The sequence below is a fragment of the Achroia grisella genome, unplaced genomic scaffold, assembly GCF_030625045.1.
Source record: "Achroia grisella isolate CSIRO2021 unplaced genomic scaffold, CSIRO_AGI_Agris_v1 utg1186, whole genome shotgun sequence".
NCBI lineage: Eukaryota > Metazoa > Arthropoda > Insecta > Lepidoptera > Pyralidae > Achroia > Achroia grisella.
In genome coordinates, this window is record NW_026712592.1 from 822,426 (window position 1) to 840,869 (window position 18,444).

Genomic DNA, 18,444 nt, shown 5'->3' on the forward strand with positions numbered 1-18,444 from the left:
CGTAAGTATTTCTAAAATGCTGAATATTTGATTAATGAACTATTAAATCCACTGTACATTCTCGAAGCTTACAATTATATATTTGGAGGTAATGGTAGTCTTTTTACTTTGAATTAAATGCCTATCCCTATATAATATGGTATAGTTCTAATTCCGTATGCATATTTCATAATATCTAATCGCATTGGTATCATTACAGCACCCGCGTGATAAAGCCAAACCAGACGGATATTGGACGGCGTGTTAAAGTCCGTGCAGCACACCCTATATACCCAGCGTCGGCAGCAGCTCAGTTAGCTGAGCGTACGGAGAGAGGGGAGCGTTTAGAGCGCTCAGAGCGGCCTGACCGACCCGACCGGCCCGACAGACCCGACCGGCCCGACAGACCCGAGCGGCCCGACAGACCCGAGCGAGTTGAGAGGCCAGAACGCATGGACAGGCCTGAACGCATAGATAGGCCTGACCGTATGGACAGGCCTGATCGCATAGATAGGCCTGAGAGAATCGATAGACCTGAAAGAGGAGTAGAAAGGGTAGATAGATTAGTGGCGGCGCCCCCGGTTGTCCGTCAACAACCCATACCGGCCTCGCTGCCTCCGCAGCAACATCAACCACACCCACACCAACAGCAGCGCGCGCCCCCTAATCCGGATCTCACGAAACGGTCCATAAAGTAAGTATCACTTTCTCAGCAATTTAGAGTGTACTACTACACGTAGGCTTTGCCTAGACTAATATAAGCGGCCAAAAACCTACTGCATCTTTGTACTCCTAAGCAAGACAGGAGGGCGCTCTCTTTCTCGCATTAAATAGCTTTTTAATATTTACAGTTATGTAATAAGGCCGACCACATTTCATATAATATATAGGGTAAAGACGATAGTTATTGATGTCTATCCAAAGAGTTTATAATACCTAAGTCTCTGACACCCTCTTTAATATAAGTCAAAACAGATTAGGTAAGAATGTTACTCTTAGAGACACACGCACAAAAAAGTATTCAGAACCCCTTAAATATTACAGTCGGTTGAAAATAAAATTATTTGTATGTCAATTTTGATAGGTGCGCTGGTTAAGAACGTGATCTACTAGCCGATGTAATTAAAAATATCTTTATGTTCATATGTTTATTTATTCGCGATTATACAACCTTTAGTTTTTTTTTTGTTGATGATGAAATCTTTATAAAATGCTAATAAATACACATTAGACAGACTATACTTTGACAACTTTCTAAACATCACTTGAACTTCTATGGTCTAAATATAACATCAGATATAAAAAATATAAGAATCCATCATTATCATGGATTCTTATATCCTATAAGTATAGCTGTATAGTATTAATTAAACAGAGATTAGTTATTTAAAATATATTAAAATGTTTTTAGATGTGTTATTGTCCAAAAAAAACTAAATTTGTACAGTTCATACCAACGAAAATGGAATATCAGGCGTGTATAATGTTAATTAATATTCATACACTACAATTTATAAAGTATTTTAATTGTTATGATACACTTCAAATTCATATCTGACAGCCTTAGGGGTCCCAATCAAGTTATGTAATACTTTTATCTGTTACATTATTGTATTAACGCGTAATTGGTAAACGAAACTATTATCATTAACTATAAATATTATCTTCTGTTTAACATATCTGCAATTGTTCGCGTGTCGTTGCCATACCCAAAAGTTGAAAGATAAGGTCATATCGTTATCAGTATGAAACCATAACGATAATACTTTGCGGTAAAGGAAATGTGGTTGCAATCTTCATATATTTAACTCGCGCTATACTTGACTAACAATTTTGTATTGCCTTTTACATATAATTGTGCCATAAAAGAGGATTCACTGATATCAACATTAACTTACGGCATGAACAATCATACTTGTATATTTAAGGACAGATAAACTAATACAATTTAGGTATCAGTATGGATTAAAAGATTCCCGAATGGATAGAGAATGCTTTGACGTAAGCAAGTTCTTTGATAAACTGTTACTTGTTTTCTCGCCGAAGAAAAACAAATGAGAGGTTATCAATTCGACACGAGCGACATATGCTCGTATCGAATTTATGAATATATATTGCATTTGTATTATTCCTAAGTCTTAATTCCATAAAAGTCACGTGATACTAAACAAAAATTACCACGCATGATTTCTACAAAATATCCTGAATTTTATGGAATTAATGAAGAAAATAAATAGGAATTCTTTGAAAATATTAAAAATACTATGTAATCACGCATAGTATCATCGAGAATACGTTAGCATAGTATATTGGTGCGAAACGCTTACGATCTGTATCAATAGTTTTTAACAATATGAAATATATTTACTGTATATTTTTAAATTGAAATACACATTAGTATCTTATTGTTGATTGATTGATTCATTCATGCATTGAGTTAGTTGTCACATGACTAACGAAGGTTATCTAATTCTATTCTAATTATTAAATAAACCTATTTGAAATATGGTCATAATTACAATAAAATAATGCCATTTATAGCAATGGTGAAATGGAGTACTCTTATTTACGCGTAGTCAAAAGATTAGTATGAAATTCGTTGCCACTTATGTATATTCTAATTTTTCTCACTTACCTAGCTCTGTTTGTTAGCCTCTCATAGCCAGATATAGAAAAATTATAGTCAATACTAATGAGTAAATACGTCAGTATTATACGTGTTACTGCATGTTGGGTGTATATCTGTAATGTTAATTCAGTTAAGCCCATGAGTATAAAATACTCTCTGATGATTAAAATAATCATAATAACCCAGGACAATTCACACAGCGTCATTTAGTACCAAGCTAAGCAGAGCTTATACCGCTAATACTAGATAACTGTTGCAAATACATACATATTTCATAGAAAACACACTGACTGATACAAACAATTATAGTCAAGAATACAAATATTTGTGTGGTGGTATGCTTAACGGCTAACTGAGGTCATCATGTATAACCTCAGCCTATTATGTTTTTTTCTAATTCGTCTCCGCAATTTCGGCAATTGAAGCCCAGAAAATGAATCAGCGTAGTTATTAACATGGCATTAATATTTATAATAAACTATATTATTGTTGAATATCTATTCATTACCGTTAATCTCTTTTTTTTCAGGGAAAGACTTATACAATTACTAGCACTCAAACCCTTCAAGAAGCCAGAATTGTACGCTAGGCTCAATAGTGGTGAGTTAGTTACCATCCTTAATCTAATTACCAACGAAACTCTTGTTTGTTAACGCTCGGCATGATATTGCAGAAGGGATCAAGGAGAGGGAACGCTGTCTGGTGAACAAAATACTGCCTCAGATAGCCACGCTGAAGGATAATTGTTTTCACTTACGTAGACATATATGGAATGACGTCAACGAAGACTGGCCGTTCTATTCAGAGGAGGAAAAGCGTACGCTGAAGAGGTCAGTCATACATAATGTGCACGTAGCCGTCATATGTAATGTGCACGCAGTAATCATGTATATGTATATTGTACATGCATGTACTTACTATAACTGTTAATTGTAGGAAACTATATTGTTTCCTGTACAATTGAATTGCGATGACGTTGCGCATCAATTAATATTTCGTATATTATTTATTCGTATATTTTTTTATCTAAATACCGGAAACTCCGGCTTAATTCTCTTAAGGTGTCTTTTGAACTTCCAAGTGCCAAAGGTTCAAGATTTTCTTTGTTGTTGACTGCTTTGTGAATTATTCATCAGTAGATACATAACAGGTCGTTTCGTATTTTCCACATGGAACACTAAATCTTGAACGTAGCTTTACGTTGCTGTTAATTCAAATAATTACTAAACTCTTAAATACGAAAGGTGGTTTTTCATTATTTTTTATGACGGCGCATGTCTATGCGTGATCGTAAGACTTCCTTCGAAAACCGATCGATGTCCAAATGGGTCCACCAGAGAAAAGTAACTGACTTACATTAACTTAACAATAAAATTCCAATACGAAAAATGACGCAGTCCTGTTTGATCATAGATGATAGCGTGTCATATTATTCTACCAAATTCTTACTTGCACCGGGGAATTGTTTACATAAACAAATATTAGCTTCCATTGTCAACGATATGAAATAATAATAAGGCAAGTCTAATATGAGCTTAAACAATAAATTTGTACAGGCGGAAACCTCAAAATCTAACGCCACCGCTGAGTAGCGACTCGGCACACTCGCTGTCGCCGCGTGCGTCGCCCAACGCCGGCAAGCGGCCCAGTGCGGGCGCGGGCGACGAGCTGCCGGCCAAGAAGCAACGCATCTCGCACTACCGCCGGCCCTCGCCGCCCTCCTCTGGCTACGCCACTACCTCCTCGGGCGAGCGGCACGCCTCCGACAACGAGGACGACAGAACCACAGGTAAACATCTCTCTATAGCTTACTCTGTACGTGTTTAATTTTGTTAAAAACTTCACAAATACCAATTCAAACCTTAGTATGCAAATTAAGACAGTTGTTTCTTGTTGATGACTTGAAAGGTCATCTTAATCTATAAGTTGTACAATCAAGAAGGATAGTCCTTCTTGAATTTTCACCAATATAATATGTTATGCATGAATGAAGATCACGCCATAAAAATTCCAAATGGCATAAACAGCAATGCATTTTCTAATGTGTAAACTTTAAAGAATCTCCACACTCGCTTTTTATGGTTAGGGAAAACCGAGTCTAAATAGAACTCAGAGCGTCAACCACATGGTCGTATCATGAGACAATATTAAAATATGTCGTGTAACACCGATCAAGATACGTACATTACCTGCAAAGTATCAAACCACTCCAATGCATTAGATACTGTATCGCAACATCAATTTATGTAGTCACCTTTCATGTACATACTTCTTAGAATTTATGTAATAATTGTGTGGAAAAATAAACCTCAGTGTATGATTCATAATTACATCTTCGTTACTTAAATTTTTCTATAACATTTCAAAGGACGAAATCATTTGGATTTCTATAAATTATTGTTTATTATCTGTGGGTATTTAAATCAATGATCATATTTTTTGTTTACAGTGAAAAAGGATAACGGATACACCCTCAACTTTACCACTGTTAAAGAAATCTGCGCCAGTCCTGTAAAAACGAATGGTTTTAGAAGTAGTCCCCCATTAGAGCAAAGTAGTAGTATCACAGGTATGTAGTACAATCTTACAAAATATCTACCTATTATACCTTACGTATTATAAAAATTATTACGGTCATATTCAGAATTGTATGTGTAATTATCTTGAAAATTTAATTTAAATGCACCATAAGTTGAAGAATGTAGAATCATCTGTGTATCGAGGGAAGTGAAAGGCATGACTTAAATAGTAGGTCATTAAATGTAACTGATCAAGTACAGAATACGACGAATATCTATTTCTGATTATATCAATGGTTTAGTTTAACTACATTTTCAAATGTTCACTTGATTCTTACCCTATATTAATGAATATTAATAGGCCATTGATATATAAAAACAAATATTGTTTACAGTAAAAGACATCACAAATACGGAACCTTTAGAAAATACAGAATTGTCGTCCGTACCCGACGACAAATTGACTGATTCGGATGACATTGAAAGGTAAGCATAATGTCAACCAAATACTATTCTTATTTGCATAGTGTCACTGCCAACAACTGTATGCATGTTGCCCCTTTCACTTTTGACCTTCGATTTAAATGTAAATAAATATAGGACCTTGTATGATTTATTTATTTAGAGAAATCAGTACATACGGCGTCGGGTTCAAATATACCCAACGAAATGCTGGAATGTCAAGTGTTGCCTTCACAGAAACCATTACCTTACAATACCTCATACTACCACATCTGGTGTGAAGGATTTTGAATGTACAATAATATATTTTATTTTATGATGATTAACGTCGCTTATATACATGACCAGCACTACGAATATCACGTCAGCAGGTGACACCACCAATACCACGCGGCGATGCTATTTCATAGGACTAATATTTGGCTCTTCTACTACTACTACTACTCTATTGTCACTGCCTAATCTGAATCCTGCAAACTGCTTTTTACAGTCTACCTCCGACGATTTACGTGTGTCTTTGATTTGTAGGCAATACCCGCCTATCACGAGTTCGAGCACGAGGCGCGCGTACAAGAATGAATTCGCGCAACTGTACAAGGAGTACAGAGCGCTGTACGAGCGCGTCGCTCAGGTGGCGGCGCTGTTCACGCGGCTAGAGCAGCAGCTGCAGCGCGCGCAACCCCACTCGCCGGACCATCAGGTAATTGTAATAACTTTTTCTTCGAACTATTGTAATACTTTAAGCCGCATCTCATTTTTACAGCCATACCAGGCGAAAGTTAACCCTAAGACTTACCAAGCTGCTAAAGATCCTGAGAAAGAACTCCTGCCTTATGGTTTTAGTTTGATAGCAACTTTAGGGTTTCGAATCTCGGTTTGAACCTTTGTAATTTCTAATCTTATACTTCATCCAAAGTTGCGAAATATTTTTTCTATTCAAAAGTATATATAACTAGCACCGAGAAAATAGAAGTTTTATAGTCATCAAAATGTAGTAGTAAAAAAATTATAGTTTGTTTTTTCTGATTGTGTAATTATTTCTTGTGCAGAGATTAATTTATATAAATTGATAATATCAGAGACAAAGTCCAAACAACTGTTTCGTCTAATGATGATGATAGGCAAATCTATAATTACTTCAAATAACTGTAATGAGATGGAGGGGACTAACCTGCGCAATTACCACTGCTGTTACATAAATAATTAGGGTAGCAAGCAATCTAGTGATGAATGATCACTAGTGGCAATCTACTACAAAATGCTATGAACGGCTTGTCTCCTGCCGCTTTGCAAAATATGACGAGCGAAATGTGAGCATCATAGGTGTTGCGTTCATCAGAAAATAAACAGGTGGTAATACCTCTGACTAACCCATCTGGAGTAACAGTTGTGCCAATATGTTGAACCAAGGAGGTTTTGTTTGTGGATTTTAAAAGTTCTTGTCAGACTCGTATAGCATTTAAATTATTGTTACGAATACATATACATCATTAATTACTCCCTCGTCTGTGTAACCTTTAACATAATTTAAATATCCAACAGAACATAGAGCAGCGTATCCAAGAGGAGTACCGTCGTGTGAGGAACGACTCCGGTTACCAGCACGAGCGGCGGCGCGTTAACTTCCTTCACCGCAAGCTCACGCATATTAAGAGGATGGTCAGTCAATACGACAATCTGGTGAGTTTCTTTGTTTGTATTATTACTAATCTATCTGAGGTGATTTTCCTTTCTAATGTATCTATTAAAGTATTTAGACTAGCGTTGTATATAAAAAAAAAATATAATAGGTATATAATTCTTTGTAGATTTATTTACTTTTCTATTTTACATACTTTTCACAACTAAGCTTGTATGTGAACACATACGGTCTTATTACAAAAAATCTGTTAAAACTCGGACGAAACGTGGTCTAAATGGTTTGGTTTAAATAAAGTTAATACTTGGAATAACCCTAACATTATTACGAATCCAGATCTAACAGGACTAAGTACTACAGTTAAATCGTTCATTATGTATTCCATACAGAAATCAGTCACTCATGTCTGTCACCGTACAATTACGTTCCATTTTACCAGAAAACTGAAAAGATCAAAAATAATATTAGTTCAAAGAAAAATGTATAAACTAAAAATAAATTTATTTCTATTTATCTATGTCTTCATTATAACTATTTCATTAATATATAATATTTATTAATGTACTATTTGGCTGAAAATCAGTTTTAAATTATTAGTAGGAGTCCTATACGGAGAAAAGGAACGGCGAGATATTTTTATTGGATCGTTCGAATGATGACTATTTCAAAGTCAAATGAGTGAAAAAATAACAATTAACGTCTTTTATATGTTTTTATTGTCGTAAAATTTGCTTTAAATATTTTTAGTTAATATATTTTTAATTTAGTTAAAATATTTTTCCAAAAACTACAACTAACAATAGAATTTTTAAAATGGAGTTTGTATTTTTGCATTTAGACCACTGTTAAACTATTTTTCTCCATAGACGAATCACGATTTAGAGATAAACTTCATTTTGTAATAAGGAATACATTGGTGAATGGTTTATTACTAGTGCTAAAGATTTATCTTTTTGTAATAAGATTAGAGAACACATAGTTTGAGATTGTACGCAGCTGATTTGAATGTACAACATCAATACTGTATAAGAGTGTACTCTCACACTATTTTTCTCCACACGCAGTCTTAGATTTTAAGATTAACACTTATCTCTAAAAAAGAATTCCTCGAATTTATGAATAAGTGAATCACACATAAATGTTACCTTGTTTCTAATTCTGTCTTTCGTTATTGCGCAATATCCAAAAATTCTCAGTAATGAATAAATAATTATAAACAAAAATATTAGTCAGTATAGTTTATGTATGTTAATAATAGATAACAGGGTATCGAGAACGGCTCTATCATTTCAGATAAGATGGTAGAACGAATATTATTATGGTTTTCTCACAAAAATAATGTTGGTACATTTTCTTGAACATTATAATTAACAATATGCTATGTTGCTTCGTTTATCTAGAATACTTTACTCACAACTGGGTAAACAAGAGCCATAGTTATATTATTCTCTGTATTGCATTTTTGCACATTTAAATAACACTGCAAAAATACCACTGAACAAATAATATAGTATAATATATAGCTACTACATGTAAATTGTATATTTTATTGTAATATAAGTTGTATTTGTAATTGAAGTATGTGAGCAATTGTTTATCTATTACTCTGTGTTTACTTAAAAAAATAACTATTCCAGTACAAAATGTAATTGTATTAAGTCTTATTGTTTATTTATAAGGAATTTGAGTTTAAAGATCAACCACGTTTACTACGGGCGTCATATGATAACATGATATCATGGTTTCATTCATATAACGACGGTTACCACACACATAATGTGGCCCGCCAGGTTGTGGGCCATTCCAGGTACAAAAAATAATAATGCATAGGCTGTTTTTTGTATCTATAACAGTTTTATCAATCATATCGAATCTAATCATATGTACGTAGGCACGTATGTTACTACATCACATTATATTCTCATAGAATTGATAAGATTACACTGATGAAATTGTCATTGACTATGCCTCATTATCTATGGTAAAACCAATGTTCAACATTGAATATTAATAAGTCGTATTTGTTTACAAATATTCCATTTGGGTGTGTATTGATAATATATTGTTATTCTCAGGGTATGAATTATTATTTTCTATTCAATTGGAATGGTAAAACAAGTTGACGGGTCTACCTGATGCCAAGTGTTTACCTTCTTCTACATACGTGAACAGCACTACGGACATCACGTTATGCCCACTATACCACCCATGCGTTGCCATTGCAGACAACTAAAATATTATGCCTCGTATTCTATAATTTTACTCATTTTTAACCGAAACACAGCTTACAAAGTAAACTGCCGGCTAAAATAAGTGAAACTAAGGTATCAAGACTCTTACAATGTCTACCGCGCTAGAATTATATATTATTAATCCTAAAACTATACTGTAATTTCTTATTTTCCTATTTCAAGTCTGTAGCAACGCCTTTAAAGGATTATGGAAATTTACCAGTAAGTTTTATAAAATTTATTCCAATAAAACTGATAAAATATAAATATGACGTTCATGCTGAAGCCCTGTTTGTTAGATGACACTGTCAGGATTTCTTTGTTCTGGTCTAAGAACAATATGTTTGCGATTAACAGCTGAAGTTTAACCAATATTATGCTTAAGGTAGGTTATGGCAAATGTCTGAAGTGAATATGAAATTGCTCATTATGATTATTTGGCATTCACCATAACAATAGTAGTAATAATTGTCTTTGATATTATACACCTACTTATAATAAGATTTTTATTCGGTTTTAATGTTTTAATATATGATGATTGAGTACCTGCATTTCTTAGTTAATATTTAGTGGAATATCCTAAAATAAACAGATGTAAGCGAATAAATTGTAGTTAAATGCAAAATTTAACAACAAATGTAATGGAAAAAGTAATGATTTTATTCCTTGATTTGTAATACAATAGTAAAAGCAAGTTTCTTGTTAATGTTTAGGTATGTAATACACTTATATGTAATTTTGGGAATAAAAAATTATGTAGCTATTTTTACTACAACAAATCGTAAAGCCGTTGTCATTCTGCCATAAAATTCAAGTTAAGCATAAATTTTTGTAAATGAAAAACAATGTATACAAAACTGACTTTATTTTCTGTTCTCTTTCTCAGCGCAACTTAAAACCGGAACGAGTTCCAACGGCGAGCACGACGCAAGCGTACTGACACTCGAGTTATTCGCCGCCCGCCCGCTGCCTCTAGTTACTGCTACAACTAACTGCAACAACCATCCTCACTCAACTGGACTGTACACATACTACGCAATACATGTACATCGGGAACTGTTCGCCATTACGAAGTAACTTGCACGTTTCGCAGGTAAATACGGTTGGCGGTAAATGACTTGAACAAAGTGTAATATAATTAAACCTGCGCAACACGCCTTAGTACGTTAAATTGTTAATGCGCATGTTACTTAGTATTAGTATTGTCCAAGTTGTTTGCCGGTATGTATAGCTACTATTCGGTTATTTTGATAAAACTGAACAGTCCCGAAGTATATTGTTCGGTTTGACTGTACAAAATTCGTGCAAACAAACCGCATCGAAACGTTCACTGTCTATTTCCGGTTCGTTTCATACTGCCTTCTTATATGCCTTTCTATCAGAGATTTATATTTATCATAGTGAATTTAAGAGGCTGTGCAAGCAGTAATTTCAATACAAACTTTTTTGATGCCGTTTTTTTGCTGTTGAGTATGTAAAAATGTCTCCCGAAAAGTGACAGACATATTCAAAATGTAGTTTTATACCTAGTACTGTCTTGTTTCAATTGTTCTGTAAAAGCCGTGATGAGTAATATCTATGAATGTTTTATTGTATCATTTAGTTGTAATAGTCAGAATTATCAATGATACACATGTGGCATAGAGGGATGATTTTTATAAAAATAACATACATATATTATATATTTCTTACTTTTTAATTTCGTTTACACAACACACTTATCTAAATAGTTTTATTTACTAGTTTTTCTATATCAGGGTCAACCATGAAAACATTAAACTTCATTATCTGACTTCTGAAACAAAGGTATTTTCTATACCTACCTCAGAAGTCAGGGACTTCATAAATTATTTGTAAAAAATATGTGAAAGAAAGAAATAAATAATGATTGTTTATTATAAAAATGATTAATTATTATTATTAAACGTTAACAATCTCAACCATGCTTAACAAAGTAAATATAACAAAAAACGTATAATAATAAAAATATCCCGGCAAGAAATATTCTGCAAATTAAACAAGACAACCATTCAATATGAAATAAAATATATTTTCTTCTTTGAACAAAAGGACTTGTGAAGTTATATTAATTACCATAGGACCAGAAGGTAGCTGTACAGGTGGGTGAAGGCGTGTTATACGACTAATATGTACAGTTGTTTAAAATCTAAATAAAATCAAGATCCTCTGTCTATATTGTCTAATATATGCATAAATTGTTTAAATCAAATATTTTTTTCTCCTTCTTTACAGTTGATTCCAATTAATAACGTTCTTTTAAGCCACATGATATTATTGGAAATTCTGGCTATTGTCAACTTTGTTGTTAATATATCAATGTAACAGATTATTATTTTTATAAATTACAAATATACACATTTGCGTGTAAAAATAGGATATATTGTGTATTATTTATATATTAGAATTGGGAAGTTTTTATTGTGTGTTTATTCATGGACTTTCGAATCCAATGTAAAATGGAATATCTTTTATGAGATGTGTTTACGCATATCTATCCATTATGTGTTAGGCAAATAAGCACTATGTTTATAGAAAATTACTAAATTTGAACATCCATGAATGAATATCCTGTTAATAAACTTAAAATGCATGTTTTACATTGTAACGGCCAGAGTATAAGCAAGCCAAAATTTAGCAATATTCCTAAGACTGAACAACTTTATAGTCTATATACTAAGGAATTGTTGTTCAGTTTTACAAAGACAATCGTTGGCTTTTTATACATTAACCGTTAAATATACTTATATACATAAATTATATCCGCTAATTACATAATAATATTAATTAGTGAAGTGTTGCCGTGCCATACGGGTGGCCTGCCAATTTGGCAAAGTAAACATTGATGAGGCTGACTGCACATGGTTAAGGCGATTCATTCTCAGTTAGTCATTTGGCATAATTATTATTTAACAAATAATTTAAGTTCTGTGCTCTTCCATTATTTATATTGGTATTGCCTTGACCAAAATATTAGAGAGAGTCTCTTGGAGAGAAAATCTTCGCCTAATCCCGGACATGAGGGCCCATTCTGAAAAAAATATTTTTCATTATTATCTAGTGTGTATTATGTATATTACTTGCTTTTACAACCAACTTAATTTTCCGCATATACTTAATATTTTTTATTTTAAATTATAAAAATATTGAAAACTCAAATGTCATTATTTACTGATTACTGAAAAGAAAGAAGTATGTCATTTTAAAGTTTTCCGCATATGTCATAAAGTTATTATAGATAATAAATAAATGCAAAATACAATATAGTGAAATACGGCATCACACTATAGGATGTAAAAAATATCCTCCCTATAATTAATTATTAATCCGGTTGATTTTATAATGTAAATAATATATATGTAAATTTGTTTAAAGTTTAATTATAATAGTCCAATGGTAGATACATATTTGTTCGTCCACGTTTTATTCCATACGAAAGTATTGCCGTCTGAAGTTATTGTTATTCAAGAATTTGCTTATACTGGCTAAATTATTTTTACTATTTCTCATTTGACAAGGCCAAATTTTAATACTAAAGTCAAAGTAATAAATAAATTTTCAATGTCAACAATTTTATGAGTCAATTGACAGCACTATTGGCCTTCGAAGTACATTTTTAACGCCCTTATATCTGTAGCCAGATATCGTCCCTTTAGCTTCTAAACAGTCCATCCATATTTTAAATGTTGGACTTCAATTATATTTTGTTTGTCTTGCCCAGCTTGCATGTTGTATATAGTAGTATCTTATAAAAGAAGATTTTATCATGTTCTTGTTAAATTTTGTTATGGGTAGTGTAATATTATCAATTTTCTTTTCAAAGTTATTTAACTATTTATTCCATACATTGGCTATGTCGTGTAATTGCCGTAAAAAGATCTTGTAAATATCGTAAGGGCTTTAAACAAGTAACTCATCTGTGTCACAAAAAAAACTCTTTACAGAGATTGACGATTAATGTTGTTAGTTTAAGAAAGTATACGGTATAACACGGCTGAGCTGATACGTAAAAAGTAAGTGTAAGCTTACAAAAGAATTAATTTTAATAGCCAAATGAAACGTCTTGAAAGTTAGCAACAACCGGCCAGTGTAAAACATCCACTAGGAGTAAGAAATTATTCTGGTCCTCTTCGGAAATACCCTCCAAAACACAATAAAATTTAGTAATTTTAGTCTACATTCGGGCCAGATGACATTCTTATGAACTATTTCGGTCTGAACTGATTCAATCAGTCCAAACTAGAAATATTACCGTAATTGTAATAAAAGTTAGTTGTTTGTACCAATGTTGTGTCCAGGGAACGATAACATAGTTCCCAGTCCCTGGCCCAAATGTGTAAAGCCGTCTTACATAATTTGTCCTATGATTAACGTCCATCTATTTGAAATGGTTTTAGCATTAAGTAATTCTGATTTTTATTATTAAATGCCGATGTCATTTTGTCCAAATTTTCCAATACAGAATATGTGCAAGGGCGTCCTTATTCAATGCAGGCATTTTAAAAATTATTTTCACTTAATGTATAATGTATTACTTTGTTATTATTAAATACGTATAATTATATGTATAATAGTAATATGTAACCATTTTGCATATAGGTTTACAAAACCTTGTTGAAAACTGTTATTTCACTTAATTTTTGTCAATTAATGTGTCAAAATGGCGTTAATTTTATTTTTCATTAAGAATCGTCAATTGTTTTATGTGTATTATACAAAATCAGTAGAAACTCATTAAATATGTCAAGTTATTTGGTCAATTCAAAAGTAAGTGTCCTTTTGTTGCTCAGGGAAAGTGTTTTTGTGGATTTTTTAATCGCTTTTTACTCATTAAAATGCTCAATATTGTGGTCATGATATTAGAAGATTAAATTTCGCTTTGCATTTTAATTTATTTCTTTATTTATTTAATCCATTGTACATAGCAACTCGTTTAAATTAGAACTTCAATGGGTTGTTACTAATCAAAATTATGTAAACGACGAAACTGTAATCAGACATTGGATATGTAGTTCTAACTTACTGAATATTTCATCGTCGCCTACACACATTACATAATTGAGAAATCACATTTTTATATATTTGTCTTTCAATTCTTATTGACAATTCGCTTGCCTCCCCTATGCGCATAGTATAAATTTTATTATCAATATTAAAATTAAAACCAATTTGATAGGATCACACAGTTAAAGTTATTGTTACCACTAGTTTAAGCACTATCAATTGTTTTATTGTAATAGTAACATTTGAAAGTTACTAACTATATTGTTTGTCACGGAGATTTTCTTATGTTAGTCGTTTTGGGGAAGTTGTTGATAATTGAAGTGGGATATTGTGAATGATGCATTCCATTCGTCTGAACCGTTGATTTAGCACTGTTCATCGTCGCACCCATTACGTGAATAGTGTAAATGTGAATTATATTTTTACAGACATTGAATATCCAGTAGGCAAAGGTCTAATATCTGTTCGGTCTTTTATTTGAGACAATTGTTTTTACGCTCAAGTTGTCTCAAGTGTAATTGACGGCACATTTTTTAGACACGTATTTACAATTTTCTGACCACTTAAATACTTAATATATATATAATATTATATTATAAAACGATAAGATATCTATCTAATGTAATTAAATCAACATTTATATACTGTAATATACTGTCACAAAGGGAGTAAAATGTTACTCGTTTGTTACCGAATAAGTTATTAGGATGTTTGGACAGAAATATTTGTATTTTGTCACGTTTATACAAAGGAAAAAAATATCTCAATAAAGTATCATAGTCCACATTGTACAGCATAGACTATATTTAGAATCTAGTGACGTCATCTTCTCTTAAATCCTAGTTAGTGATATATTAGGAGTACTAATTTCCAAATATATATCGTTCTTTGCGGCATGACAAACTGACCACTCTCGTTGTTTTTATATGTTATGTTTGCCAAGGTTTAATTAAGTGAATATCACTCAGGTTGTGTTGACCCCGTATTTTAATCTAAACAATGAATTTGGCCTATTTTATTTAAATCAAATGTTATCCAGTGGCATTTTGTCATGTGCAAACCTAACACGTTATCTTACTTAACATAGCTGATATTATAGCGGCTTAAGGCGGGCGTACATGATTTTTACCTTATATTAATTTTTAGATATAGATCTTTGAGTTTGTATGCTGATCAAATGTTATTGTAAATTTGCTGTACAGTAATCAGTGGTCTGCCGCCCCCGCGCGTCCGGGCTCGACATCGTCCTACCAAGACTGTCGATTAACCGAACAATTGAATATTATGTATTATGTCAATGTAAATAGAGTACGAATTAGAAATTTAGACACGTTAAGGGATATAATCGTAGCGTTATTTTTATTTGTTTATTATTATGAGGAGGGAAATATTGAATTTGATGGAACGTTGTGTGGCGGTTCGGGCCGATAGCGCGGCGGCGGCTCCCGCGTTCCGGCGCGATGAAACAATGCTGCGATATTCCACGTGCCCTCGAAATATCAGTGCATTATAAATATGAGTCAAGATGTATAGACAATGCGGTAGTGTTAATGTGTATAGATGCGTTATATAAGCTCGAGTCGGGCGGACGAGAGACCGAAACTTGCCAGCCGGTTCGAGCGAACGACGACTAGCTATGAATCCTGACATCGGCTCACGTTAATTAGCTTTTAAATATTTCATCAAAATATAAAATAAACAAAAAAAAATGGATATAAATTTCTCGACCAAGTACTGGTTGTTTTTAAATTATTAAAATGTAAAAAAAAATTAGAGTATAAACAAAGTATAGGTACAATTTATGAATTATACTTTTCCTTTCGGCGTTTCCTGTGACAGTGGAAGAGACTTAGCCTTATTGCTACTCAAAGTGTTCATTATTTGAACAAAACAAAGCATACTTATTGGAATTGCCTTACAGTCAAATGTTACTTATAATTATAATTTCATTTGCTCATGGCCTCTTCCATTGCTTTTTATTTTTGTTTGTCAACTATCTATGTGTATAGTATGATTTTGTTAAGGCAGGGTAATGCAGACATGAGAAGAGGTACTTTTTTTATTTGATTGATGATATGTTTGAATGTTTAAATTGAGTTGATTTTATCCATTCAATGGAATTGTATTGTTAGAAAGGAGCCAGAGTTTGTTGTTTTTATTAAGTAAAAATTAATTTCGATTATAAATGAGGCAGCAGATTAGTTAATGATTAACTATCAAGTTACCACAGAGTCCATAGTCAGAGGTAAGCTCTCTTTGGCGTTGCCCTTTCCGTGCAGGCTTCGATAGGTCGCAGATGCGAACGAAGTTGTAAGAATAGTCAGTATTACATCATGCAATAAATATGAGCTGAAGAGAGGTTGTGAAGAGTATCGTTATAAAAGGTACCTATTCAAATCTGGATAAACAGACTAACTTAATCATAAACGATAGATAGTGATGCTGCAATGTGCATTTATGCCATCTTCATTTTATTTGAATTATGGGATCAGTGCCAAACTTTCTCCTTCTTTTTAGCTCAAAATGATGCAATTGTTAGCATGCTTGAAGAATCAGCTAAGTAATTGTTTAGTTAGTCTGCCATTTTGTGAATATTTTGTTTTGATAGTAATATGTAAATCTTTTATAATATATTTGTTTACAATAAATGACAACATTATAAATAAATGAAATTGTATTTTCCATTTAAACTGATGAAAAAAATATAAAAAGAATAATATGCAATGATATTTGTCGTTTAATTTATTTACCTGAAGAGACTATAGTTACATTAGATATGGACATATAATTTGCAGAACACGTTGTTATCCTGGTAAGGCCGCATCGCAATTTTTATTGCCATACAGTTATGAGCAATTGCAAAAGATAATAAATGGTGATAACCCTATCACATTAAACAATTGCTTGTTCATGACATGTAAGAGGCATAACCTTTTTTAATCTCACTGTTATGGCGAATAAACTCATTGCCCACCTGATGGTATATTGTAACCATGGCATTTACATATGACATCACGTTATCATGTAACGCCCCTTTCACCATTCATGGTTGCGATCCCAAATAAGATTGCATGCCTCAATATTTTCATTGCCTTATGCCACCCTTCAACCAAAACAAGCTAACTGGCTAAAATGTGTAAGACTCGTCTGCCTCGGTACAATTTTGGTTTTAATAAATTATATGATTTATTTTCAAGATAACTTTAAGGCTAGTAAAGGCGACGGTTACCACATATCATCAAGTGGGTCGTCAGCTGGTTATCATTCCAATTAGGTACATAAAACGATAATAAGAAGTAATAATTTCAATTTCAAGACTATTTCAATCTAGGTAACATTGTCATTGGTAACACCAATGACAATGTTTGATTAAGCTGATTTGTGAATCGGTATAACAACTTGTCTGGAGTTAGACTTTAGTATTTGTACTAAAAAAAATTAATTTGCTCTAAACAGTATATGAAACCGTAAAATATGTTGCGATAAAAAATGGCTATTCAAAATTAAAAAGTGTTCTATGAAGTTACATATTACAATAATTATTATATTTTATTAACATTCCTTATAAATTGTGCTAAATTCTCGATTTGGCACAATTTCAAATGTCGATTTGGTCACACTAGTGCTTTCTGACATATCAATTAGAGCTGTAGTAACTCTTAATAAACATGACTCGAGTTAACTCGAATTACCTGAATATCAACTCGGTTTTTTGTTCAAACTATTCTAATGTTGTTAGCCGTAGCTGGCCGGGCGAGTGGAAATGGCACTCCAAAAATCTAAATCCGCGGAAGGACTAATGGTGCGCATCCAGGGCTGCAAATAAACTCCTCTTATTTGAGTGCTATTTTTAAATATTTTTAGTGGCTCGATTGTTACCACTATTATTTATGTTGTGTTCGTCTGGTACGGGCAGCGACAGGTGGAGGAAGATGAAATAATGAATCTAGTGGTGACAATGTA

The 18,444-nt window shown here is 32.8% G+C and overlaps 1 protein-coding gene across 1 annotated transcript in view; it reads left to right on the top strand.

Annotated features, from left to right (window-relative positions):
- The window catches only part of LOC131853851 (RNA polymerase II elongation factor ELL), a 51,509-nt gene extending 36,448 nt beyond the window's left edge, over positions 1 to 15,061 (top strand). The window contains exons 5-13 of the mRNA XM_059204916.1: positions 200 to 673; positions 3,138 to 3,208; positions 3,282 to 3,438; positions 4,165 to 4,397; positions 5,058 to 5,177; positions 5,523 to 5,613; positions 6,118 to 6,289; positions 7,132 to 7,269; positions 10,346 to 15,061. Of these exons, the coding sequence (XP_059060899.1) occupies positions 200 to 673; positions 3,138 to 3,208; positions 3,282 to 3,438; positions 4,165 to 4,397; positions 5,058 to 5,177; positions 5,523 to 5,613; positions 6,118 to 6,289; positions 7,132 to 7,269; positions 10,346 to 10,399 (1,510 nt within the window). The 3' untranslated portion in view covers positions 10,400 to 15,061. The remainder of the gene's footprint in view (positions 1 to 199; positions 674 to 3,137; positions 3,209 to 3,281; positions 3,439 to 4,164; positions 4,398 to 5,057; positions 5,178 to 5,522; positions 5,614 to 6,117; positions 6,290 to 7,131; positions 7,270 to 10,345) is intronic.
- Positions 15,062 to 18,444: the final 3,383 nt, after the last annotated feature.